This window comes from Cyprinus carpio, chromosome A10 (genome assembly GCF_018340385.1).
Source record: "Cyprinus carpio isolate SPL01 chromosome A10, ASM1834038v1, whole genome shotgun sequence".
In the NCBI taxonomy this organism is placed as follows: Eukaryota; Metazoa; Chordata; class Actinopteri; order Cypriniformes; family Cyprinidae; genus Cyprinus; species Cyprinus carpio.
The window spans coordinates 18813426-18840081 of NC_056581.1; the positions used below are offsets into that span (position 1 = coordinate 18813426).

A 26656-nucleotide genomic window follows, 5' to 3' on the forward strand; every position below is an offset into this window, starting at 1 on the left:
ACTGTCCCCCTCAAAACCCAGTGAAAATAGACAATAAAGTCTGTAATTCGGTGGAATAGAATGAGTTTATGAATTCACTAATAGCCTACGCAGTCTGTATTATATAGCATGAAGGGCTGTGTATTTGTTTTTTTTTATTATTTTTATTAGAACACACTTAAATATGATGACAAATTCACTTTAAGAAATAAATAAAAATTTGAAGATTTTTTATTAACATTCATTAAAAACAATCATTAAAATTCAATAATTTTAAATTAACATTCATTAATTACATTAACATAAAATCAGATATGTTTTTTTTTTAAGATTTGAAGACTGTATATTAAGATAAATACAGAGGGATTCGTTGATTTTATATTTTTTATTTTTTAAAAAAAAAAAAGATTTTTAAGAATAATGACATAAAATCAGATAAATTGTATATTTTTAATATAATAATAATAATAATAATGTATATTTTGGCTTTGGGATTGACTGTTGGTTGCATATTATAATTTATTATGTAAAATTTTCATAAAATTGTGTGTGTGTGTGTGTAATATTATATACGACCATATATATGTGTATATATATATATATATATATATATATATAATATTTATACATACATAAATACATATTAAAATAATAATAATAATAATAATATAATTATTTATATTTGGGATTGACTATAAAGTTGTATTTTTTATTTATACATACATAAATACATATTAAAGGCATATTATATATTTATTTTATATCTGTGTTATATATTTACAGATGTTTCACTCTGTGAGGTCAGATAAAGTGTATTTCTAGAATAATTAAAAATATAAAAATAAATAAGCATAAAAAAAGTAAGAAATATACATATATATACCAAATATAAATAATATCAAAAACATATACATATATAAAATAATATTAAAATATAACAGATTTTAATCACTTTAATATTCTTTCTGTAATTAAATTAACCTATTTTGCAAGTTGCTTTGAATAAAAGCATCTGCTAATTGATTAAATAATTGTTCAAAGTTTAATGTTATTATGTTATAAATCTTGTACTAAAATTTTTTCGTAACTGACATCAGGTCAAGGTTTATTTTAGTCACCTGAGGTCCTCAAGTTTCTCTCAACTGAAACGTGGAAATAAACGACATGGGTCTTGGTGGTAAAGGAGGTTTACTTCATCATCATGTTTCAGAAAAACCTTTTAACACTCGCAACAAATCAACCTAAACCATACAGACACACACACACACACACACACACACACACACACACACACACACACACACACACACACACACACACACACACACACGGTGGAATAACCAAATCATCATCAGACGGACAAACCCAAATATCTCTCAGTAAGGGAGTGGCATCAATAATCACGCCGTCTCTCTCTGCGGTTGCCATGGAGACAGTGTCTTCACATGCCTTTGAACTGCTGCATAATGGACAGGAGCTGCTCACTGCGTTTTTGGATATTGCACTGCTCCTCTTTCAGCTTCTCCTGCTCCTGGAGCACCTCCTCCTGGAAGATACACACCCGATCAATAAATAAAGACCTGCGTGTTGAAATGTTAAACAGCCATCACTCACTCCACGCATAAAATGAGACGTCTGCCAGAGTTCAGTGTAAACAGCTCACGAAGAAAGGCTTTTTTAGATTATTAAGAGGTTGGATAAAAAGTGTATTTCTAAAACAATTTAAAAATATGAAATTATATATATTAATATATATAATATTTTTATATAGAGAAAATGTATAATGTTTCATAAAATTGTCCTATATTATGAAAATTAAAAATATAAAAAAATCTATATTATTACAAATATATAAAATAAAAAAAAATATACAATAAAAACACAAAAAAACTCCTCTTTTAAAAAAATATCAACAACAACTACCATATAATATCATCATAATAATAATACAATGAAATGAAAAAAATAAATAAATAAAATCAAAATATTAGATGAATATTCTGGACTTATTTCAGCCAGCTAACTGAAACATAATAAGCTGAATAAAAAGCTGAAGAATTAAAATGACTAAAACTGAAATAAAATAAGGCTAAATAGTAATGAAATGACTAACTAAAAATTGTAACTAAAATTCAAATGAAAACTAAAAATATAAAAATAAAACCTCAAAATATTAATACATTTTATATTTGTATGCAAAAAATATAACACTAACACAGTAATACGAAATATAAAATAAAAATATGATTTTTCATATATATATATATATATATACATACACATATATATATATATATATATATATACATACACATATATATGAATATATATATATACACACACACACACACATGCATATATATATGTATAAATTCATGTCAAATATAATTTTATATATGTGTGATTTTATTTAAAGGAATAGTTCATGCAAAAACAACAAAAAAATTCAGTCACTAATTATTTACAGACAATAATCAGACAGTGAACGCTACAGTTCAAAGATTGAACTGCTCAAAACAAGCTGGCGTCTCCATCTGACAGTGGCTTGTCTGAAGTGAATGTTTGCGGTTATTTTCGGGTCACACACCCTCAGTTTACACAGCTCCTTCCTCTCCCTGTCGTTCTCGTCTGCTCGCGCGCGCAGCCAGGCCTCGTTCTGAGTCCTGTGTCTCTCCAGCATATCCTGAAGCTCCTGTCCAATCACAACCGCAAGCTTCCTTCAGTCATTGTGAAGAACGAGAGCAAACACATCCAAGAAAATCAATCAGATCACATGAGTTTGACCAGCAGCACCTGTTTCCGTCTCAACAGATGCTGGTTTTGAGCGTCGCGCTCGTTCTGTAGCGCCTCCGTGTCCCGTGCAAGTACTTCCTTTTCTCTGTTTCACACCAGAGCAGATTCAGTTTTGGTTTGTAAGATTGGTTTATAGGAAATGAACGTGAAATAAACAATAAGGCATAAGCTCTACCTGTCTAGTTTTTGGAATTCCTCGTCTAACATGGTAAAAGCTTTGTGGATCATGTTCATGGCCTCGTCACGAACAGCACTGAAATCTCTATGAACGCTCACCTGGAGGAAAGCCACACGAGTTTGATGCACTGCTTACAAAATCATACATTTCCTTACATATAAAGATTATATTTAAGGCTACAATCGCCACTGTTCAAAGTTTAGGGTCGGAAAGATTTAAAAAAAAATGTTTTTTGAAGAAGTGTCTCCTGCTCACCAAGGCTGCATTTATTTGATAAAAAAATACAGTAAAAATCTGAAATATTATTAAGATTTAAAATAACTGTTTTCTATGTGAATATCTGTTAAAATGTAATTTATTTCTGTGATGCGCAGCTGTATTTTCAGCATCATTACTCCAGTCTTCAGTGTCACATGATCTTCAGAAATTCTAATATATTGTTTTACTGGTCAAGAAACATTTCCGATTATTATCAGTGTTGAAAACAGTTGTGCTGCTTCATATTTTTGTGGAAACCGTGACACATTTTGTTTTTCGGGATTATTTAATGAATTGAAGTTTCATCTATTTGCAATAGAAATCTTCTGTGACATTATGAATGTCTTCACTGTCACTCGTGATCAATGTAATGCACTGAAGGTGTGTGTGTCGTCAGTCACCTGAATGTTTTCTCTCCTGTAGCTCTTCACGGTCACTGGGGACTGACTCAGCTCGTATTTCACGTTGGGAATCTTTGTCGGGGCGAAGCTGATCAAGTGGAAATGATTTGAATAACAGAACGTTACTTTCATGTGAAACTGGTAACGAAAGCCGTGTTTTAGTCAGAGACACACACCCACCTATTACTGACACCCTGCAGTCCGAACTCTGACAAAATCTCCTTCATCACTGCACAACAATCATGGATCAGACTCAGAAGAGTTCAGTGCAGATGACTGTACTTACAGTAGGATTTACTGTACCTGGCTGTCTCTCGGAGGGGTTTATTAATTTCATTATTTTCAAGTCATTAAAATCTTGTTCCTCATTTTTGCCTCCAAACACATAAAGCTGCAACCAAGCAGAAAACATTTACATTTATGCATTAAGCAGATGCTTTTATCCAAAGCGACTTACAGTGCATTCAGGCTAACATTTTTTACCTAACAAAAAAACCCCACTCACTTATAAGCGATAAAGTTAGATTTGAGATACTGAACACAGGTTTGACGCGTCTAACACGTACTAGTGCCGTTATTGTTAACTAAAGTAAAGCTTCTAAAAATCATTTTGGTAATTATTATAAAGCTGAAATAAAATAATTATTTTTAAAAAAAGAAAGAAAGATTATTTGAAATGTTGCATTGGCATCTAACCCAAAATAAACAAGTTTAAGAAGTACAGAATTACTAAAACTGAAAAAAAGAAAAGAAAAAAAAGTTAAAGCTAACTAGAAATATATATACAGTATATATTATATATATATATATATTATATATATATATATATATATATATATATATAGAGAAAAAGCACATAACTAAATTACAAAAAAATTAATTAAAATGAAAAATATAAAAACTATATATATATATGAATAAATACTATAATAGATACATTCATACATTTGGATACATTGTATCATTCTTCATCGGACTATTTTTCATATGTTGTAACATTAGTAACATATCAAACCTTTTTTCCACCACTGAATAAAAAAGTTATTTTAAGTTAACTGTGACTTTTTATCTCACAATTCTGACTTTTTATAACTGTGAGATATAAACTCACAAGTGCCCGTTATAAATGTAGAATTATGAGATATACACTTGCATTTGTGAGTTATAAAGTCAAAACTGCATGTTATAAACTCAGAATTGTGAGATAAAAAGTCACAATTACCTTTTATAAAAAAATTTATGCCGTGGTGGAATCGTGCTTCTGTAGTAAAGTGATGAAAAATAATAACACAAATGTTAGTCTGGGAATAAATTTGTGATTAAAATGCCACAAAAACTCTAATATTTGAACTTCTTCTTTGTTTATATTCCATATGAGGTGCATCATGGGATGCTTTATGATACTTCCCTTCAATCTCTTCTCCATTTAAAAAATGATAATAAAAATTCAGTCATTTAAGCAGAAGCCTTTGGTGATTAGAAACAGCTGAGTGTCTATGTAAAAGCCTACATTAACACACACATACATGACTGTGGACGATGAAAGCCGTGTGTCCGTGACGTCTGGAGGGAGGGATGCCGACATACAGCGGTACTTTCCATTTCATCTTTGCTGGTAAAACAGGAAGAGTGTAAGAGTGCTGGTGGAGAAGCAGAACTTCACTCTCAGTTTTGCTTCTCATCTTACCGATGCTTAATTTGTGAATTTCATTAGTTGATGATACCACTCCATCTGGATTAGTGATGGTTCCTCCGAATGAGTAAATATCCTGAATCAAAACATTTGTTCATGCATCATCATTACTTTCGCTCATACTTGAAGTTTATTCTAAAAATCTAAGTAATTAAACTTTTTTCACTTATTCACATTTATTTCAGAAATTGTACACTGCTGTTCAAAAGTTTGCGGTTTTTTATTTATTTTTTTTACGTTTTGTCTCTTCTGCTTATCAACACTGAATTTCTAATGAGCAAAAACTTTGTGAAATATTATTATTACAATTTAAAATAAATGTTTTTTTGGTTTGTTTTTTTTTTTACACATTTTTAAATGTAATTTATTCCTGTGTCACGTCTAGGGGTGGGCGATATGACCAGAATTTTATTTCACGGTAACAATATATATCACAATATAGTTATTTTTTTTGCTTTTAATAGGGTTTTAATGATATAAAAAATTTTGATACCATAGAAATTTCATAATTCTTCACTAGTGTCAATATCACAAAAAATAATACCAGCCTAAATAAAAAAAAACAAAAACAACTCAGTCTCACTAAAGACAAACAGTCAGCGATTAAATAAGAATAAGAAATGAATTAAAAGCAAAAACAAAAAACTACAGTAGAATAAAATAAATAAGAAATGCTACATACATTGCATTAAGTAAACAAATGAATAAAAACACTGCATATTCTTCACAGTGTTAATTAAATCTATATTTCTTCTTATTAAACTTAAAAAAGTGATTTAGTCAAGTGCAGTGAGAGATTTTCTCTCTTTTGTTGTTTGATGAACATGAATGACAGACAGCAGGAATATTAGACTGCTGTCACTTTAAGAGCTGCCCGGATCCAATGTACTGTTACACGTGTTTTCTCTCTCAGCTGTTTGCTTTCACTTAAGACCCAAATTACTGTGTTTACGAGGATACTTGCAAAGATGGGCATTTTGACAAATACAAGTGTGTGTATTTAACGGTTCAAGGCCTATAAATCGAAAAATAACTAAACCGTCTCTCAGACAGAGTGTGCATATAGAGAATTAAGTTTTTTTGCTGCTGATTGCATTCTGAAAGCTTAGAATCACTTGTTTTTAAAACACAATGCTTAAAAATGCATGCAAATGAGAAGTTTTTGAGCACGAGCGGCACGAGGCACAGCGACATCACGTGAGCGTGTAACCGCGATAGAGACGAGAGTCCAAAATCTCTACTGGACCAAAACAATCTACCTCACAAACACATACAATGTAATATCGCCCACCTCTAGTCACAGCAACGAAAGCATACACTCTCTCTTAAATCCTGATTTATATTCAGAGCTACAAATACCACTGATCAAGATTTGGGGTCAGGATGAATTTTTATTTTTTTTTTGAAAGAAGTTACTTATTCTCTCTAGGGTTGCATTTATTTGATTAAAAATTCTGTAAAAATTGTGAAATATTATTGCAATTTAAAATAAGAGTATTCTGTTTTAAAATACTTTAAAATATAATTTATTTCTGTGATGCGCAGCTGTATTTTCAGCATCATTGCTCCAGTCTTCAGTGTCACATGATCCTTCAGAGATCATTATAATATGCTGATTTGCTGCTCAAGAAACATTTCTGATTATTATCAATGTTGAAAACAGTTTATATGTTTGTGGAAAAACTGATACATTTTATTTGTCAGGATTCTTTGATGAATAGAAAGTTCAAAAGAGCAGCATTTATTTGAAATCGAAATCTTTTGTAACATTATAAATGCCTTTACTGTCACTTTTGATCAATTGAATACATCCTTGCAGAATAAGAATATTAATTTCTTTCCTTGTCATGATGTGATGTAAAGGTTTGCCCGGCACAAACAACAGGAGCCTCTCCTTTGATCTTACACTGTTCCCACACCAGAGTCTCTACGGGAGAAAACACACTCACTAGTTCATCACAGTCTTTCCACTTCAACCGTAATCTCTACTATGTGAAAAATGACTCTGCGGTTGTACCTGTATTGAGTGCGCACATGTCTTTGGTTTGAGACCCATCCTCTGAACATCCACCGAACAGGAATATCTGCTCACCGACCACAGCTAATGAATGACCATATCTACAGAAGAGAGGCAGAAGAAGACGTCAGATGCTGAGCTTGAGTCACCGGAAGAGGAACACAGCTGATAAAGCTGCAGTTTTGAACAGACGGCCGACATTTCCAACACTCATTATCTGCTCTTTTATATGTTGTTCTACACACAGTTTTACAGTTAAATCTACAGTCAGAGCAGTATTCACCTCGCTGAAGGCAGAGCTCCTGTAGTTTTAATAGGCATCCAGTTCAACGACACTGAAAGATGTAAAGCATCAACATAATGTAAGTCACTATTAACAACATAGTTAACCCAAAAATTAAAACAATTATCAGCGAATAACAACTTAAAATTGGATCTGGTTTATGACTTTTTGGGTTTGCAATGACAAGAGAGAGTAAATAATGACAGAATTTGATTTTTGCATGAACTATTTCTTTAAAAATGATTTAACCTTGTAAAGCCTGACATGAAATCATAATCAGAAAAATTTATTTTTGTGTACTTTTTTTTTATTTTTTATTATTGAACCTTTAAACAAAGTCTAAAATAGTAAGTCGCTTATGTGTTTTCTTTTAAATATCATATTTGATCTATCAGGCTTTTATGGCTCATATAGTATAATGCAGTGAGAAGGTGGAGAAAAACAGCTTGATTATATTCACAGGCCCAAACTGAGTAAAAATATGCAATTTTTTTTAGATGCTGATATTAATATGGCCTAAAAGTGCTTGTAATGTAAATCAATGAGATCTTTATAACACTATAGCAGATATTCACATAAAATGATCTAAATATGAGTCTGTGCTCTATATCTCCAGTAATGTGTCTCAGTAAGATGAGATGTAAATGATTCGAACATATAATGCAGTGATTGAGAGATGAAGAAATAAAGGCTCCTCAGAAGATGTGAGATGTTCTGGAGGCTTGTGAAGATCATTCCTCCGCTGAGGAACAGTGAAAGTAAAAGCTTCTGGAAACAAACGCTCCTCAAAAGATCCTGAGGATCAGATTTGAGACTCTAAAAACATGATTGATGGAGAATCAAGTAAAGCTGAGCTGCTTCAGTCCAGTAAGAGTTCATCTGGAGATATTACTGCAGTTATTCTGACCTTTACTTGATCAAAATCAGTCAAGACTTGACAGCAGAAGATCATTTAAAGGCATTAGAAAATCTATAAACTAAAAACAAACAAAAAAAAAAAAAATGTATAACTTTCATAAGCTTCTTTCGCTTCTCAAACCCCAAACGAATCTCACAATACAACACTACAAAACCCCAAATCCCTGGGCAAGTCTAATAATGCAGTCCTCACAGTACTGACCGGTGTTGAACATCATGAGGTCATCTGTAGAGACGCCGTCCAGAATCCCTCCGTACACATAGATATTGTCTCCCAGAGCCGCTGCGGCGTGTCTCAGAGTCCGCAGACACACTCCTGCAGTCAGCAGCTTCTCCCACGTCAACGTCACTGACGCACAAATCAATCCACACCAAACCTCATGACAACCACAACACAAGCTAGAAATCACGTGCATTCACACAATAAAGGTCTAGTGTCTCACCGATGTCAAAGCAGTAGACACCTGGGAGACACTCTGTAGCTTCAGGATGTGAGGAACCTCCAAACAAGTAGAGTTTTCCTTTAACGACACTATGAGAAAATGAAAAAAATACTTTTATTGATCGTACATTTATGAACGTTTGGCACAATTAAAACTAATACATTTAAAATAAAACAGTACTTTTATTGATCAAGGATGCATTACATTGATGCACAGTGACAGTTAAGACATTTATAATGTTACACATTTTGTTTTTTTAAAATAAAAAACTCATCATTTAAACTTTCTATTCATTAAATTATTCCTGAAAAATAAAATGTATCGCGGTTTATCACAAAAATATAAAGCAGCAAATTTTTTTTTCAGTATAAATAGTAATCAAAAATGTTTCTTGAGCAGCAAATCAGCATATTAAAAAAAATATGCAATAATATTTCACAAGTTTATTATATTTTTTGATTAAATAAATTTATTATAAAATATAAACAATTAAATAAATAAGCAAAAAAAATTTTATTTGTAATTATATTTTAAATATTTTTTATTCATTTATTGTTTTAATTTGTGTATTAAATAATTTATTTGTTTTTTTAATGCAATATTTAATTTAGCTTTCTTTTTTGCTCCTTTTTTTAAAGTAAAATTTTTACACTTCTTATTTGTACTATTTCAGGTTAGTTTACATTTAAAATTGCACAGTTAAAAACATTTCACTATGCACCATATGCACCAAAAATACTCATAATTAAATCATTAAATACATTTTGTAATATTTAAAATTTAAAATATAATAAATAAATTAGAATAAAAAAATATATATATCTTAGAATGATTTCTGAAGGATCATGTGACACTGAAGACTGATGCTGAAAATCCAGCTTTGATCACAGAAATAAATTACAATTTAAAATATATTACAACAGAAAACACACAATTGAAATTGTAATAATATTTCACAATTTTTAATCAAATAAATGCAGCACTGGCATTTTTTTTTTTTCCCAAAAACATTATAAATCTTACTGACCCCAAATTTTAAACATTGCAGGTTTTAGCTTTAAATATTAATACATGAACTCTCTTATTACCATAAAGTGTGTCCCTCTCTCGCTGCGGGAACGTCACCTTTCTGAGGCATCAGCTCCCATGTAACTCGATTAGGTGAAACTAAAACAGAAAAAAATACAGTTGAAAACTATCAAGAAATCAATAATACGTTTAGGAAAAGCATTCACTTGTGTGTTAACAGCGAAATATTTCACCAAAGGTACCTGTAACCATGTAAAAGTCATTCAGATATATTGGAGGATCGTCCTAAGAATAAAAAAAAAACAGTTGCATAGGCACTATGTTTAAATCAATAATCTTTATGAACACAAAGAGCAGTTTTCAGCAGTTTATTGGATCCACACACCTCTGTGATCGCGCTGGATGCGCCTCCAAACAAGAAAGCGATATTTCCTGCTACAGTCATCGCATGCCCATATCTGTGAATGATACGTATAATGCTTATTTTAATTTTTTTCTCCTTATGGCATAAACATCTACGAGCAGAATGACCTCAGCTCACCTTGGGCTTGGTGGGACTCCTGCGGTTTCCTTGTCAACCCAATGTCCACTCGCTAAAGCCATTTTAGTGTAGTTATTGTCTTACAGTTAATTCCTTTAATCTATGTCCCGTGATAATCAGCAGGGAGCGAAATGTTTTCCTGTCCATTGGGATTCATTCACACACAGGTTCAGTGTCTCTAGCAGAGATGTAAGATGAGAAAAGTGTTGCCTAGTCACACAGATAAACAAACTCCAGCAGCTCATCAAGCTAACAGATCCGCTGCCACGGACAGCCATTTAACTCAATGGAGGCTATTAACAATAATTACGTTTTAAGACAAACTGCTTCAACAATATATTGATTTATCTAAAAAAATATCTGTTTTAATTTTTTAAAAGGTCTCTATCACAGAGACAATAAAACACATTTAAATAAAATAGCTAACTTTTAAATGAAAATAATAAAAATTAAACACATTTAGATACAAATATATTTATTTATTTATATATATATATTTTTAAATAAAACTACTATTTTATAATTCTACAAATGAAATACACTTAAAAAAACATAAATAAAATAATATTTAGCTTTACTTGCTTCCTATTTTTAATTTAAAATTTTTAATTCATTTTATTTTATTTTTATTTAATTTCTTAGGGCATTCCTCACGTGGAATGGATTTGAGTGGCAGCGCTCTGAAAAGTAAACAGACATTGTGACCCTGGAGCACAAAACCAGTCTTAAGTGTAAATTTTTCGTGATTTTGAAGCAGAATAAATAATCTTTCCATTGATGTATGGTTTGTTATGATCGGACAATATTTGTCTGAGATACAACTATTTGAAAATCTGTAATCTGAGGGAGCAAAAACATCTAAATATTGAGAAAATCATCTTTAAAGTTGTTCAAATTAATTCTTAACAATGCATATTACTAATCAAAAATTAAGTTTTGATATATTTACGTGTATGAAATTTACAAATATCTTCATGGAACATGATCTTTACTTAATATCCTAATGATTTTTGGCATAAAAGAAAAATCTATAATTTTGACCCATACAATGTATTTTTTTGGCTATTGCTAATTAATATTAATAAATTAACTACACTAATTAATAATGGAAATTAATAACTTTTACATGCAAACTTTATTTCATTTACACAGAACGCAACCTATAAATAGATTTTAGAATATAAACTGTTTATCGACTATTTCCAGTAGACTAAATAGAAAGTGTGCATCTGCCATTGTGCGTTAACTTGAATCAAGCCCAAAAAATGTCTGTTTTAATAACAATGGATGAGTGAGACACTCCTCGATTTGCTTGATAAAACCCTCCTTTTACAGACATGTTTATTATGCATTATTTTCAGTGTGTTTACTGCTTAGTTTAGTGTGAGAAAACAGAAGCGCAGCCGAATTTCAAGTGCAGTGTGTCTGGTTGCCATGACAACCTCACCGCGCACGACTGTTATTATTTATTAAGTTTTAAATACGGATATTATTCGTAAACGAACAGATCGATTCGCTTTAGAAGGTCTTTAATAAGCCTCCGGAGACATGCAGACCACTTTTCATGATGGATGGATGCACTTTATCGGACTTCGGAATCTCAACACCCATTCACTGCCATTATAAAGCTCAGAAGAGCCAGGACATTCCAAATAGACATTTATTATTTTTATTAATAAGACAAATATTCATTTACTAATTTGATGTTTTACTCCTCTACATATTGTGTATGTATTTTATGAAAAAAAATATAATTTTCTACAATTTTTATATAAAAACCTTTTTATGTTTATAAATATATGTATTATATATGTGTGTGTCTGATATATATATATATATATATATATATATATATATATATATATATAATGTATATATATATATAATGTATATTAAAATGTGTATATTTATGTATAATGTATATAACTATAATACACATATATGCATCATGCATTTATAGTAAAATATAAAATATTAAGTTCTATATATACATATATATAACTTTAAATATAATTTAAATGTTTTTTCGATTTTATTATAAATGCATGTTGTGTATGTATTTAATAATAAATTTAATTAATTTGAAATACCATAATATGTCACTTTTTTCTAAACATATACGACATTTTTAATATAACTCAGATCGTATTTGTCTTGAAAGAAGAAAGTCGTATACACCTAAGATGGCTTGAGGGTGAATTAATCATGGGGTGATTTTAATTTTAAGTGAACTGTCCCTTTAAGAAAACAGGACTCTAACACATGATGGAAATTCAGCTTTGCCTTTACAGGAATGATTTATATTTTAAAATATATTCAAATAGTCAACACATAAGATTGTTTTATTATTTCACAATATTACCGCGTATACTTTTTAATTAAATAAATGCAGCTTTGGTTAAATGTCTAGCAAAAACCTTTACAAATCGTGATTGTTTCAGCACTGTATATGTGAAATCACATAATAGAGTTATTTATAGTAACTTGTAATAACAGTGAAGTGTCGTCCTCCACGGTCTGCGCCTTAGTAACATCCTCTGATAAGATACAAGAGCGTGACGCAGCTCTGTCACTCGCCCAGTGAGAAACCGGACCATCATCCTGAGTCCAGATCAGCCGAGACCATCATCATAGAGCCGCAGCGTCACGCGGAGCTGGTTCAGGAACAGCTGCTCGCAGTTACACGCTCGCGCCGCGCGGGATCGCTGTTGTGCACGCTGCAATCACGTAACGGGGATTTGACAAGAACGGCACCATTTCATCGGCACGGTCTGTTTATTACTGGATGTGACTTGAACAACCGATCGGAGCTCGTGTTTTTTTTGTGGCCGGTTGCACGGCTGAACTCGTCGGTAACGCTGGAAGGAGGCGGCGGCGCGCAGATATGCACGCAGCAGGACGGGATTTACATCGCTCACGTGAGATGTGATGAAATGATGATGAAGATGATGATGGCCCAGGGTGAGAAAGACCCGAAACACACCAGCCAAGTTGTGCTGGTCAAGAGGATCATAATGAAGCACGACAATCCGGTAAGAATTACATGTATGACGCAAACACGTCAAATTCATTCATTCATTCATTCACCGGAGCGCCTGTTTTTGTTGATATCAGCTACGGGAACACACTCCGTAAAACGTTTAAGCATTTAAAATAATAAAATGTGTGTTTACATGGGTTATTGCTTTGTAATACGCGTGTATAAATAATAATGTCGTATAGATCGTACATACGCGCGCGCGGACGCTCATCGGCTAACGTTAAATTACCTGACAAATCATAATATTTGGGGGTTTTTTTAACCGCGACTGGAGTGTCGTTTTAATGGGTCAGTCGTCGCATAATGACGTTTAGGTTCTTTATGACAATTCCCGTGGTGTATCGATCGATGAGGCGATGCTAACGGCTACACTGGCCGATTGATTGAAGCGCGCCGCTGTCGGTTGTTACGTAACTGACGCGAACGCGCGCACACGACACCTGTCTGACGCAGACGCACGCGCGAGGTCTGTTGTTATGGGGACGACGGAATCCTCATTCATTAATTCATTACTAAGTGTCTGTGATGTCATCTGCGCATCCTTTTGATCTGAAGACAGAGCAAATTCTCCCAAATAAGACATTTAGTATATTTATTAATAAGACAAATATTCATTTACTAATTTGATGCTTTACTCCGCTATATGTTGTGTATGTATTTTATGAATTTTTTTTTTTATACAATTTTTATATAAAAACTTTTTTATATGTTTATAAATATATGTATTATATATGTGTGTGTCTGTTATATATATAATGCATATTAAAATATGTGTATATTTATAATAACTATATAATAACTATATATATAACTATTTAACTTTAAATACACATACATGCATCATGCATTTATAGAAAAAAATATAAAATATTAAGTTATATATATATACATATATATAACTTTAAATATAATTAAAATGTTTTTTTCGATTTTATTATAAATGCATGTTGTGTATGTATTTAATAATAAATTAATTTGAAATACCATACTTTTTCTCTTTTTTCTGAACATATGGTAATTATTTCAGAATAATTAAATAATTAAATATATATACCAGCACATAATGTTGTATAATATTCATACAAGCAACTCACATAACACTTTGTGCTTTGTTTATACTGTATTATTGATGTATATTTGAAACTTTTATATTGCATTACACAAGAAGTAACTCCAGTGATTTAGTGAAATGGTGTCCATTATGTAACATCCGTCCCCAACTCTCTGCTGCATAATGTCTGGATGCGAAAGCACTGTCTCTGTGTCCTGCTTTATGTGTAAAAGGGATGAGATGCCATTATTAACGTACTCTGTCATTCATAAACCATTCTGGCGTATGCATATTAAGCACACAGTGAATTCTTTAATCTGTGAACGTCTGTCCGGAGTGGATTAAGAGTTTGGCACGGCTGAATTTCTTTCGTCTTTTGTGTGTCCAAACGTCCCGGAAGAATAGTTCTGAGACGAGTCCCACTGGAAATGTGCCACATTCACGATTTTAATTAGCATTATTAATAAGAGCCGTGGATGTGTGTGATGTTCCAGGTCCAGCAGGGCATCGGGAAGCCGAGCGTCTATCATGCCGTTGTGGTCATCTTTCTGGAGTTTTTCGCCTGGGGTCTCCTGACCACACCGATGCTCATGGTGAGATACTTTAATGCATGTTTGTAGTTCACGTTTATCAGGATACAAGCTTCTATTATAGGTGCTATTAGTTGTTTTTGCCAAATTCACACCAGATGATGATGTCAGTGTAAGGTTAAAGACCACCGTCTAATCTAGGTTTTTTCTGGAACTTCTCACAAATAATGAAACCTTCAAATAAAAAAAATTAAAAAAATAATTAAACCAATAAAAAAATAAGTAATTCATTCACTACTTTATGCAAACCAACCTTACCCCATGAAAAATAAAAAAAAACCAAAAATTTACTAAACAAAATACGGGTTTGTGTGGTTACTTTTCTGTGTGCTGGGCTGTTGTGTGTATTAAATAATTAAATAATACACATTGTTGTGATATAATATAATCTATATATATATCATATTTAATATATTCAAGTACATAAATTAAAGTACCCACAAAATTGGTCTGTACAAATACTAAAACTAATTAGACATATCATTTCAGCTGATATCAAGTTGAATAAAATATAAACTAGAAGAGACCAAACTTGCAGCACTATAAAGTGCTTTATTAGAACAACTATTTAAATATTTTCGCAATTGAAACTGAAATGAATAACTTCAAAAGACAATATAAATGAAACTTACACCGACACAGTAAAATTAGAATTATTTATTTTGGCAGTAATACTGAAATAAATAAAAGTCTTTTTCGAAGTACTAAATTAAACTGAAAAAAAAAGTAAATTTAATTTTAAATTTAAAAATGTAATATGACATTAAAAAAATAATTTTCAGTAATTGAAATAAATCAAAAATAAAAAAAAACAAAAATTAAATAATAAAAAATAAAAAATAAAAATAAAGAAAAAAAAATAAACATTAAATAAAATATAAAGCAAAAATAAAATAAAATAAAATGTAAATATTAGATGAAAACTAAAAAAAAACTAAAATGTACTTAAAAAATTAGAAAAAAAAATTAATTTGAAAAATTTTTAATCTTAAAAATGAAAAATAAGTAAATGTTGCTTTGGCAGTTAACTGAAATAATTTGAAATTGAATGACTGAAACAAAAATAAAATAAATGATAAATAAAATATAAGATCTAAAAATAAAGCTAAATAGAAATATTAAAAAAAAGAAAAAACTGATAAAAACAACAAAAGCACAACAAAATGTAAAATTAAAATCGAAAATATAAAAATCAAAGCAATTCAAAATAATAATAAATAAATAATATTGTAGTTTATGAATAATATTACAATAACACTGGTTAATGCCATCTCTAGTCTCTGGTTGTTCGGGAAGGCAAATAAAACCCGGGAAAAGATACACTTGAAATAACTCAGCACACCTTTCATCATGAGATATAAATTGTATTGACTTTGTTCTGTCTGTTGAAATGTGCATTTTTCATCTGTAGGTTTTGCACGAAACGTTCCCCAAACACACGTTCTTAATAAACGGCCTGATTCAGGGAGTGAAGGTACGTGATGTGGATGTTTTGCACTGGTTTAGTTCGTCTGTGATGGTTTTATTGTCACGGAGATGTTTCTGCTTTGGTTCGTCAGGGTCTGCTGTCGCTTGTTTATGAGCGCTCCGTTAATGGGCGCTCTGTCAGACGTGTGGGGCAGACGATCGTTTCTATTGGTTACCGTGTTCTTCACGTGTGCGCCCATCCCGCTCATGAGACTCAGTCCATGGTGAGACCACACTGACATGGGAATTATTATTTTTTTTAATAAAAAAAAATTATAAAAAATTATATTAAAAAAATATATATAGAGAGAGAAAAGGAGAGAGTTAATATTTATGTAATGTTAATTGTATGTATAAAATTCCTTATTTTTAAATTATTTTTTAATTATTAAAAAATATATATATAATTATAATAAAATATATAACAAAACATAAAAATATACACAACACAAAATCAAAAATTCTGATTATATAATATTGTAATATTTGTCATTTTTTTCTTTGTATTAAAAAATTGTTATACAAATATATTATAATGTTAATTGTGATTGAATAATAATTAATATACTATTTGTCACATATTATTACTTAATTCTTATATATATATATTCAAAAAAATATATATATATTCAAAAATATATAATTATAATTTCATTGTATAATTAATATTTTAAAATAATATTTTATATGACAATTATTAGCATTATAAAGTTAATAATCATGATTGTAGATAATATTTAGTACAATATTTGTAATTAATTTCTTTATACTAACAAAACTGTTTATAAAATTATATATATCATTTTTATTTTTATATGTATATTATAGTATATAATAGTATATATAGTATATATAGTATATATATATATATAATATATATATATATATATATATATTATATATATATACTAGATAGATAGATAGATAGATAGATAGAAAGATATGGATGTTTAATGTATAATTATGATTGTACAATATAATGATTCATGCACACATATACATTAATTTATATTTTTATACTGATTTAAAAAAAAATTACATATGTAATAAGTGAATTAATAATATTAATAATTGTAATTTAATTATATTTAATATAATATTTCATATAACATTATATAATGTTAAGAATTATGTTGATATAATATTTAAAACAATATTTGTAATATTTTATAATAAAATTATAGACTTTACATATGTGTGTGTGTGTATGGGTGTAATTTAATTAATATATGATGTAAGTAAATAAATACAAAAAAAAAAAATAAACTCTAAAAACTCAACTTTGATTGTCCGAAACATAAAAAATTTAATTTGAAATGTTTTATCCAATAATCACAAATCAACTGAAAAAAAGTTTAGGGAGCTCTGTTCTTAAATCAACATCTTAATATGTTTCAGTTCCATTTATCTCACGTTTCATTGTTTCAGGTGGTACTTCGCCATGATATCAGTGTCTGGCGCTTTTTCCGTCACTTTCTCCGTAATCTTCGCTTACATCGCAGACGTCACGGATGTGCGTGAGAGGAGTACGGCGTACGGACTCGTAAGCGGCTCTTTTATTAAAGCTAAAATGCATTTTGGACAGATCTCGGAGTCACACGGCTGGCCAGATCAGTGAAGCTGTTTTAGGAGGTTTCTATTTCCAAGGTTCTTCTGCGTGTCCTTGACCCAGCTGGATAGACGAGGTATATTTCTGTCTGTTTCCAGGTTTCTGCGACGTTCGCAGCGAGTCTGGTCACCAGCCCGGCCATCGGCGCGTACCTGTCGGCCAGCTACGGAGATAATCTGGTGGTGCTGCTGGCGACTCTCATCGCTCTGGCCGACATCTGCTTCATTCTGCTGGCCGTCCCAGAGTCGCTGCCCGACAAGATGAGGCTCAACACGTGGGGAGCACCCATCTCCTGGGAGCAGGCCGACCCGTTCGCTGTAAGGATTTAAAGGAGGAGGATTATTATTATGATATTTACATTACCAGTCAAAAGTTTTTGAACAGTAAGATTTTTCATGTTTTTTTTAAAGAAGTCTCTTCTGCTCACCAAGCCTGCATTTATTTGCTCAGAAATACAGCAAAAGCAGTAATATTGTGAAATATTTTTACTATTTAAAATAACTCCTTTCTATTTGAATATATTTTAAAATGTAATTTATTTCAGTGATTCAAAGCTGTTTTTTTCAGCATCATTACTCCAGTCTTCAGTGTCACATGATCTTCAGAAATCATTCTAATATTCTGATTCGCTGCTCAAAAAACATTTATTGTTATTATTATGTTGAAAACAGCTGAGTAGAATTTCTTTCAGGTTTCTTTGATGAATAGAAAGTTCAGAAGAACAGCATTTATCTGAAACCGAAATCTTTTGTAACATTATAAATGTCTCTATTATCACTTTTGATCAATTTAAAGCATGCTTTCTTAATAAAATTAGTAATTACCATAATTTCTTTCCAAAAAAATAAAAAATAAAAAATAAAAATAAATAAATAACAATTTATAATGACTCCAAGTTTTTAAATGGTATAGTGTATAATGTTACAAAAGCTTATTATTTTAGATAAATGCCGATCTTTGGATCTTTCTATTCATCAAAGAATCCTAATTGAACTTAACTGTTTTAAATATTGATAATAATAATAAATGTTTTTTTTTCTTTTTTTTTTGAGCAGCAAATCATCATATTAGAACGATTTCTGAAGATCATGTGACACTGAAGACTGCAGTAATGATGCTAAAAATACAGCTGCGCATCACAGAAATAAATTACACTTTAAAGTATATTCACATAGAAAACAGTTATTTTAAATAATAAAAATATTTTACAATATTACTGCTTAATTTTGGATCAAATAAATGCAGGCTTGGTGAGCAGAAGAGACTTTTTAAAAAACAATTAAAATCTTACAGTTCAAAAACTATTGACTGCAGTGTAAATGTTATGTAAATATAACTGGTTTGTTCATAAATATGTATTTATTAATCTGTAGTGTTCTGTATTTATAAATCTCACTCTATACAACATTGCTTACTATATTGGCCTAATCAGACTAGTCCTGATGAAAAAAAATATACTGATATCCAAACCTCCTTTTATGATTTACTAAACGTTTTATTGATGCTTCTTGTGTTTCTCCACAGTCTTTGCGTAAAGTCGGACAGGACACGACCGTTCTGCTCATCTGTATCACAGTGTTTCTGTCCTATCTGCCCGAGGCGGGCCAGTACTCCAGCTTTTTCCTCTACCTGCGACAGGTAAGCTGCTTATTTCTTGGTTTTTAATGAACAAAAGTAAAGATTCTATATTTAATGCTTCCATTGAACTTTAACCTGCGGTCATGTTTTCAGTGTCTGCTTCAGTTAATGCGCCCTTGCGGAATAAAAGTATTATTTTTACAATTTTTCTTTCCATAGTAATAGTTTTATAACGATTTATTTTAATAAATGGAATTCACATGCTTAGTTAAACATGCAATGTAACAAGGTCCTGTGGCAAGAATGTAGCAGACTGCAGTTTGAAACATTGTTGCGTTCTACAGAGTTCTAATTCCCACACTCGGGTTCTCAGGAAGTTCCGGGTTCAGCTGGATTGTTAGTGGCGTCCTGTCTGAGTGTTGAGTTGAGTTCGGTGACGGTTCGTTACTCGTTGGATCCGTGCGCGCTGGTGCAGACTGATGGTGACGCGGCTCTTTCTCTCTGTCTCTCAGGTCATTAACTTCTCACCCAAAACGATCGCCGTGTTCATCGGCGTGGTGGGAATCCTCTCCATCCTGGCGCAGGTATTTAATTGAGGCAATATTCTTCGCTCTGCCTTATTACTCGTGTCGGCCATCCCACTAAAGAAACTCTCTCAAACAAACTCTAACTAAATTAAATTAATTCAAAAGTTCAGCGGTGAATGTAATGAAGTATAGACAGGGCTGTAATGAGCAGACAGCATGGTGTTATATTTAATATTAAAGTTTATATTTTTATCCACACAAAAACCAAGCAAAAATCAAGCAGAATTCCACCAGCTACTCACCAATACAAAACAACACAACACTGAAAATAATAAAAATTAACTACAATAAAAAAAACACAATGATTCGATAAATAAAAAATAAAATAAACTCAAATAAAAAATAATAAAACAAAATATATTTTTTTTTTTATCATATAATAAATTCAAATATAAAATAATAAATCTTATATATTTTTTTTTTCACAAAATAAGAAGATTTTTTTCGAATTACATATGTGACCCTGGACCACAAAACCAGTCATAAGAGTAAATGTTTTGAAATTGAGATTTCTACATCATCTGAAAGCTGAATAAATAATCTCTCCATTGATGTGTGGTTTGTTAGGAGGAGAATATTTGGCCGAGATACAAAATCTGGATTCTGAGGGTGCCAAAAAATCTAAATATTGAGAAAATTGGCTTTAAAGTTGTTCAAATGAAGTTCTTAGCCATGCATATTATTAATCAAAAAAATAGGTTTTGATATATTTACAGTAGGAAATTTTCAAAATATCTTCATGGAACATGATCTTTACTTAATATCATAATGATTTTTGGCATAAAAAAAGAAAAATCTATAATTTTGACCCATACAGTGTATTTTTGGCTGTTGCTACAAATATACCCCAGCGACTTAACACTGGTTTTGAGCTCCAGGGTCACAAATATGTATCAGGTTTAATGCACTTATCAAAATAACAAAAGCTGTTGAATGTTAAACGCTTTTGTTTTAATAATAAAAACAAGTATTTAAAACGTATAATCGAACTTACAATCTGCAAAAGAGTGGAAAAATACACTCCAATAGTCTGTTTAATGTGACAGAACTTTACATAAACACAGGTTTATGAATAAATAAGCTTTTTCCCCATGAAATCTGTAGTTGTCAGTCACTGTTTGGATATACAGTAGTAAAATATCTGCTCATGTTTGCATTCTCTAGTCACTGGCTATAAATCTAACCTTAAAACCAGGAATAGGCATGAATTAATGTCATACATGTGTAAATGGGCTGAGAATCGCACAGCAGAGTTTCTGCAAGCTTTATGAAGATAAATTTAAGACCTTTTTAAGACACTTTTAATGAATAAATTAAAGGGAACATCATTTGTCAATACGATCTTTAAATGCAAATGTCTAGGAAGCACAATGAGTTGTATTAGTAACACTTCAAAATTTAATAAAACAACTTCCTACAGACTTTTTGATTCATTTTACTATGATGGAAATATCTTTTATTCGGCATTCTGATCACTGCAAAAAAGTAATGTTCTTCCTCAGTATATTTGTCTTGTTTTAAATCATGAATTAAAACATGAACAAAATAAGTTTTGACAGATATTTTTCATTTGTTATTAATTCAATACTAAGAAATAAATATTTTCTTCAACAAAAAACTAAACAATTAAAACCACAACCATAAACTAAAAATTTACCAAAATAAAATCTAATGCATTTCAATTGCAATCGGACACAAAAATGCTACGAAATGCATCATATTTTGTGAGAAAGTGTGAAAAATTCAAGCAAAATGCACTATGTTTGGAATCAGCACCCAAAGTTAATCCGAAACAAGTATTCGTTCAGCAAATATGATGCAGGGCAATGTAAAGATTAATTATTTTCTGTTCCCGCCAGACGCTTTTTCTGACTTTATTGATGAGGACCATCGGGAACAAGAACACGGTTCTCCTGGGTCTGGGTTTCCAGATTCTCCAGCTGGCCTGGTACGGCTTGGGGTCCGAGCCGTGGTGAGTTAACGTCTAGATCAGGAGAAAGTACCTGCTTCTGTGAATACGTCTGGTTTAAGAAGAGCGAGTCACTTCTGTTGTATGTCGGGAAGCGATTGGCGTTTACGCTGATGTTATTTGTGTTGTGGTTTAGGATGATGTGGGCGGCTGGTGCGGTGGCAGCCATGTCCAGCATAACCTTCCCCGCGGTGAGCGCTTTAGTGTCACGCAGCGCCGATCCAGATAAACAGGGTAAGCTCTTATATGCTAACCTTCGAGATTTTACCTTTTCAAAACTTTAAGGACTGTAGATAAAAAACAAGTAATGAACTGTGCGCTGCGAGAGCAGGAGCGTGTATTCAGAAGAGTTGCATTTCATTTTGGTTTCTACTAAGGCAGTGGTCACCAACCTTCCCTGACCATCCAAGATCCTTGACCTCGGCCTTTATGAAAGACAAGACCTACCTATGAAGGAATTAATAGATAAAGACAATCTAGATTGTACTATCAATCTGTGGCCTTTTATTAAGTATTATAATTAGTGATGCACCGATCATAGTTGATTCGGATTCTGATTTATTTTTTAGTTTTTGTCCGATTCCAAAAGTTAGGTTATTTATTTAATTATTCACATTCATGTATTGTTTTTTCCCTATATAACAAGCAAACTAGTCTTAAACCAAAATATCTGTAGCCAATCACAATCCAAACAAAAATACTACACACATGTAGCATGAGCATTTTTTTTTAAATTTAAATTAGATTGTATAATTTCATGATTTAAAGCAAAAACAGGACGGACTTTCTCTTTGTGAAATTATGCTACATAAAGCATCTGCATGAAACAAAACCAGCAGACGGCTGAGTGAGAACGCCTCTGACAGCAGGTACCGCTTTAAACAAAGCAGAAAAACACTCAAAAATGCTACTTAATATGCAATTAACATCAAAAAAAAGCGACTCTGGCCTCTGTTTACGGCTGTTTTCAGACTCAGACATTATGTTTTATGGGTTGGTGACCACTGTACTAAAGCATTAGGAGTTTAAGTTGTGCATATGAGCTGTTTTTGAATGTGTGTGTGTTGTATAACCTCAGGTCTGGTTCAGGGCATGATAACAGGGATTCGAGGGCTGTGTAACGGTCTGGGTCCGGCACTGTACGGCTTCATTTTCTTCCTCTTTAATGTGGAGTTGAGCGGGATCACCACCATCCAGCCCGACTACACCATCCCACTACAGACCTCCGCAGAGGTACATGTGTCAGTCTGTCTGTTATACAGGAGGAGTTTGCTTCAGTGAATCAGTTCAAAACATGGATTCAGTGATTCATTTGCATCATCACTTAAAGGCTCTCCATGCATGGCATTTTTAATGCTTAAATTTTTTTTTTTATTATTATTAATGTAATTATTCAATCTGTTTGGCTGCAATGACTTTGGTTGAAATTATTAAAAAATGAACTTTTAAGGTGACTTAAGAGCAAATAAATAAATAATAATAATTATAAAAATAATAATATAAATGTTTATGCATATAAATCAATTTAAGCGCAACATATAACTAATTAAAAAAATTAAAATATAAAAATAATATAAAATAAAAATGATATTGCTATATATTATGTATTTTTCACAAAGCTTTAGCAGTATGATGCAATGTCAAAATTATATACTGTAAATATTTAACACATCTGCTACATTATTTTGCATAAAACAATTTTACTTCTATTCATTAATTTGCATCATCATCACTCAAAAGTGCTCCCTGCATGGCATTTTCAATGTTTAGAAATAATAATTATAAAAATAATATATAATTTCACATCTGCGTATAAGCAGAATTTTATTACAATCATAAGTAATGTAAAATACCAGCAAAACAGAACGAAACGTTTACAAACATTATAAACACTATAAACATGTATTTTAGTTTCCTTCACTCCACAGCAGATCCTTTAAATTCTATGTTATTTAGAACAGGGATTAAAAAATGTAAGTATAAAAACAACATTATTTATAGTGGCATTGATTATAAGCAACATTTCTTATAAACACAGAGCCTAAATGTATTTATTTAAACAATCTACTAACATGTGGGAAATGTGCTATACAAATAAACATAGTTTGTCAAAAATGAGACATATTGTGAAAAATAAAGTATATATTAGTATATTTAGTACATAATATAATACTTGGCCACATTTCACTTTCACTTCTTCATACATACATACATACATATATATATATATATATACACTACCGTTCAAAAGTTTGGGATCAGTAAGACTTGTAATGTTTTTTAAAGAAGTCTCTCCTGCTCATCAAGGCTGCATTTATTTGATCAAAAATGCAAAAAAAAAAAACAAAAAAAAAACCTGTAATCTTGCAAAATGTTATTAGAATATAAAATAATGGTTTCTATTTAAATATCCTTTAAAATATAATTTATATCTGTGATGCAAAGCTGAATTTCCAGCATCATGACTCCAGTATGAAGTGTCACATGATCTTCAGAAATCATTCTAATATGCTGATTTATTATTAGAATTATCAGTTGTGCCGCCAAATATTTTTTTGGAAACTGTGATACTTTTTTTCAGGATTCTTTGATGAATAAAAATGTAAAAATTACAGCATTTATTCAAAATAGAAATCTTTTCTAACAATATAAATCTTTTCTATCACTTCTTATTAATTTAACACATCCTTGCTGAATGAAAGTTTTAATTTCTTTCAACAAAAGAAAGAATAAAAATTTACTGACCCCCAAACTTTTGAATGGTAGTGTGTATTGTTAGAAAAGATTTCTATTTTAAATAAATGCTGTTCTTTTTAACTTTTTATTCATCAAAGAATCCTTCACAGGTTCCAAAAAAGATTAAATTAATATTTGGCTGTTGTCAACATTGATAATTCTAATAATAAATCTGCATATTAGAATGATTTCTTAAGGATCATGTGACTCTTTTATACTGGAGTCATGATGCTGGAAATTCAGCTTTGCATCACAGATATAAATTATATTTTAAAGGATATTTAAATAGAAACCATTATTTTATATTCTAATAACATTTTGCAAGATTACAGTTTTTTTTGTTTTTTTTTTTTTTGCATTTTTGATCAAATAAATGCAGCCTGATGAGCAGAAGAGACTTCTTTAAAAAACATTACAAGTCTTACTGATCCCAAACTTTTGAACAGTAGTGTATATATATATATAATCTACATCGCACAGCTTTGAATACTCTCTCGTAGCTTCAACATTGTCATAAATCGGTGATGACTTCCTCTAATGTCACTTACCTTTCCCCTGTTTCCTTTTGTGTGTAGAAGACCATAATCCCCGGTCCTCCGTTCCTCCTGGGCGCCTGCACAGTCGTGGTGGCGTTTGTAGTCGCTCTTTTCATCCCGGATCACCCGACGCCCCCAGCGACGCCCTGCCAAACCCGTAAGAGCAGCGCGAGTCTAGCCGGCGCTCACACCAACACACCGCTGCCGGGGAGCGACGAGGACTTCGAACCGCTGCTGGAAGACAGCAACGTCTGACTCTGAGACTAAATCACATTTGGAAAAAATTAAAAGGGCGTCAACACATCGCAAACCCCTTCATCTGCCCGGCGACTAACATTTGAGAGCGTGCAGTATTTATTTAGTGTGTTCTTTTGTTGATTATGACGAAACGGTTCTTGGTTTTAACCTCAGAGGCTTTTTTATTAAGCGTTTTTACAGCGTTTAACATTCAGTGTTCAAATGAATCAACACACTAAGGGCTCGATCAGTGGGATCGTATGCGTTCGGCTTGATTGCAGAGCTCTTCGTGTGTATAGATATTTGGGAAAAAAGCAGTAAAAATTATTGTACTGTATGCGGAGCTTGTGGTGGCTTGAAGATTATGTTACTGTCGTGGGATTGAAGAAAAACTGGGTGATTTCATGAAATCATGGTTTAGGTCTTTACAACCTGAAGAAGAGAAAAAAAGCCTATATGTGACCCTGGACCACAAAACCAGTCTGAAGTCACTGGGGTATATTTGTAGCAATTATACACAATATATACAAAAATATAATGTATGGGTCAAAATTATTGATTTTTCTTATATGCCAAAAATCATTAGGATATAACGTAAAGATCATGTTCCATTTCCTACTGTATATATATCAAAACTTAATTTTTGATTAGTAATATGCATTGCTAAGGACTTCATTTGGACAACTTTAAAGGTGATTTTCTCAATATTTAGAATTTTTTTTT

General features: G+C 31.5%; 2 protein-coding genes across 2 annotated transcripts; one reads left to right on the plus strand and one right to left on the minus strand.

The window, feature by feature from the left end:
- Positions 1-1239: 1239 nt before the first annotated feature.
- On the minus strand, positions 1240-10945 carry zmp:0000001301 (leucine-zipper-like transcriptional regulator 1). Its single transcript, XM_019122235.2, has 18 exons — positions 10534-10945; positions 10378-10450; positions 10235-10277; positions 10052-10130; positions 8964-9052; positions 8723-8869; positions 7603-7654; positions 7320-7420; positions 7144-7229; positions 5297-5378; positions 5136-5221; positions 3913-4000; positions 3790-3838; positions 3610-3697; positions 2948-3048; positions 2773-2857; positions 2567-2671; positions 1240-1525 (listed from the first exon to the last, which is right to left on the minus strand). The coding sequence occupies exons 1-18, from the start codon at positions 10593-10595 to the stop codon at positions 1421-1423; spliced, it is 1521 nt and encodes a 506-aa protein (XP_018977780.2). The 5' UTR covers positions 10596-10945; the 3' UTR covers positions 1240-1420.
- Positions 10946-13149: 2204 nt separating this feature from the next.
- On the plus strand, positions 13150-26375 carry mfsd14ba (major facilitator superfamily domain containing 14Ba). The gene is given in 13 exon segments (XM_042765647.1): positions 13150-13565; positions 15119-15217; positions 16626-16688; positions 16774-16785; positions 16787-16905; positions 18110-18224; positions 18389-18607; positions 19815-19928; positions 20381-20452; positions 22315-22427; positions 22561-22658; positions 23503-23657; positions 25736-26375. Coding segments are annotated over 13 exon segments (1494 nt in total). The 5' UTR covers positions 13150-13466; the 3' UTR covers positions 25952-26375.
- Positions 26376-26656: the final 281 nt, after the last annotated feature.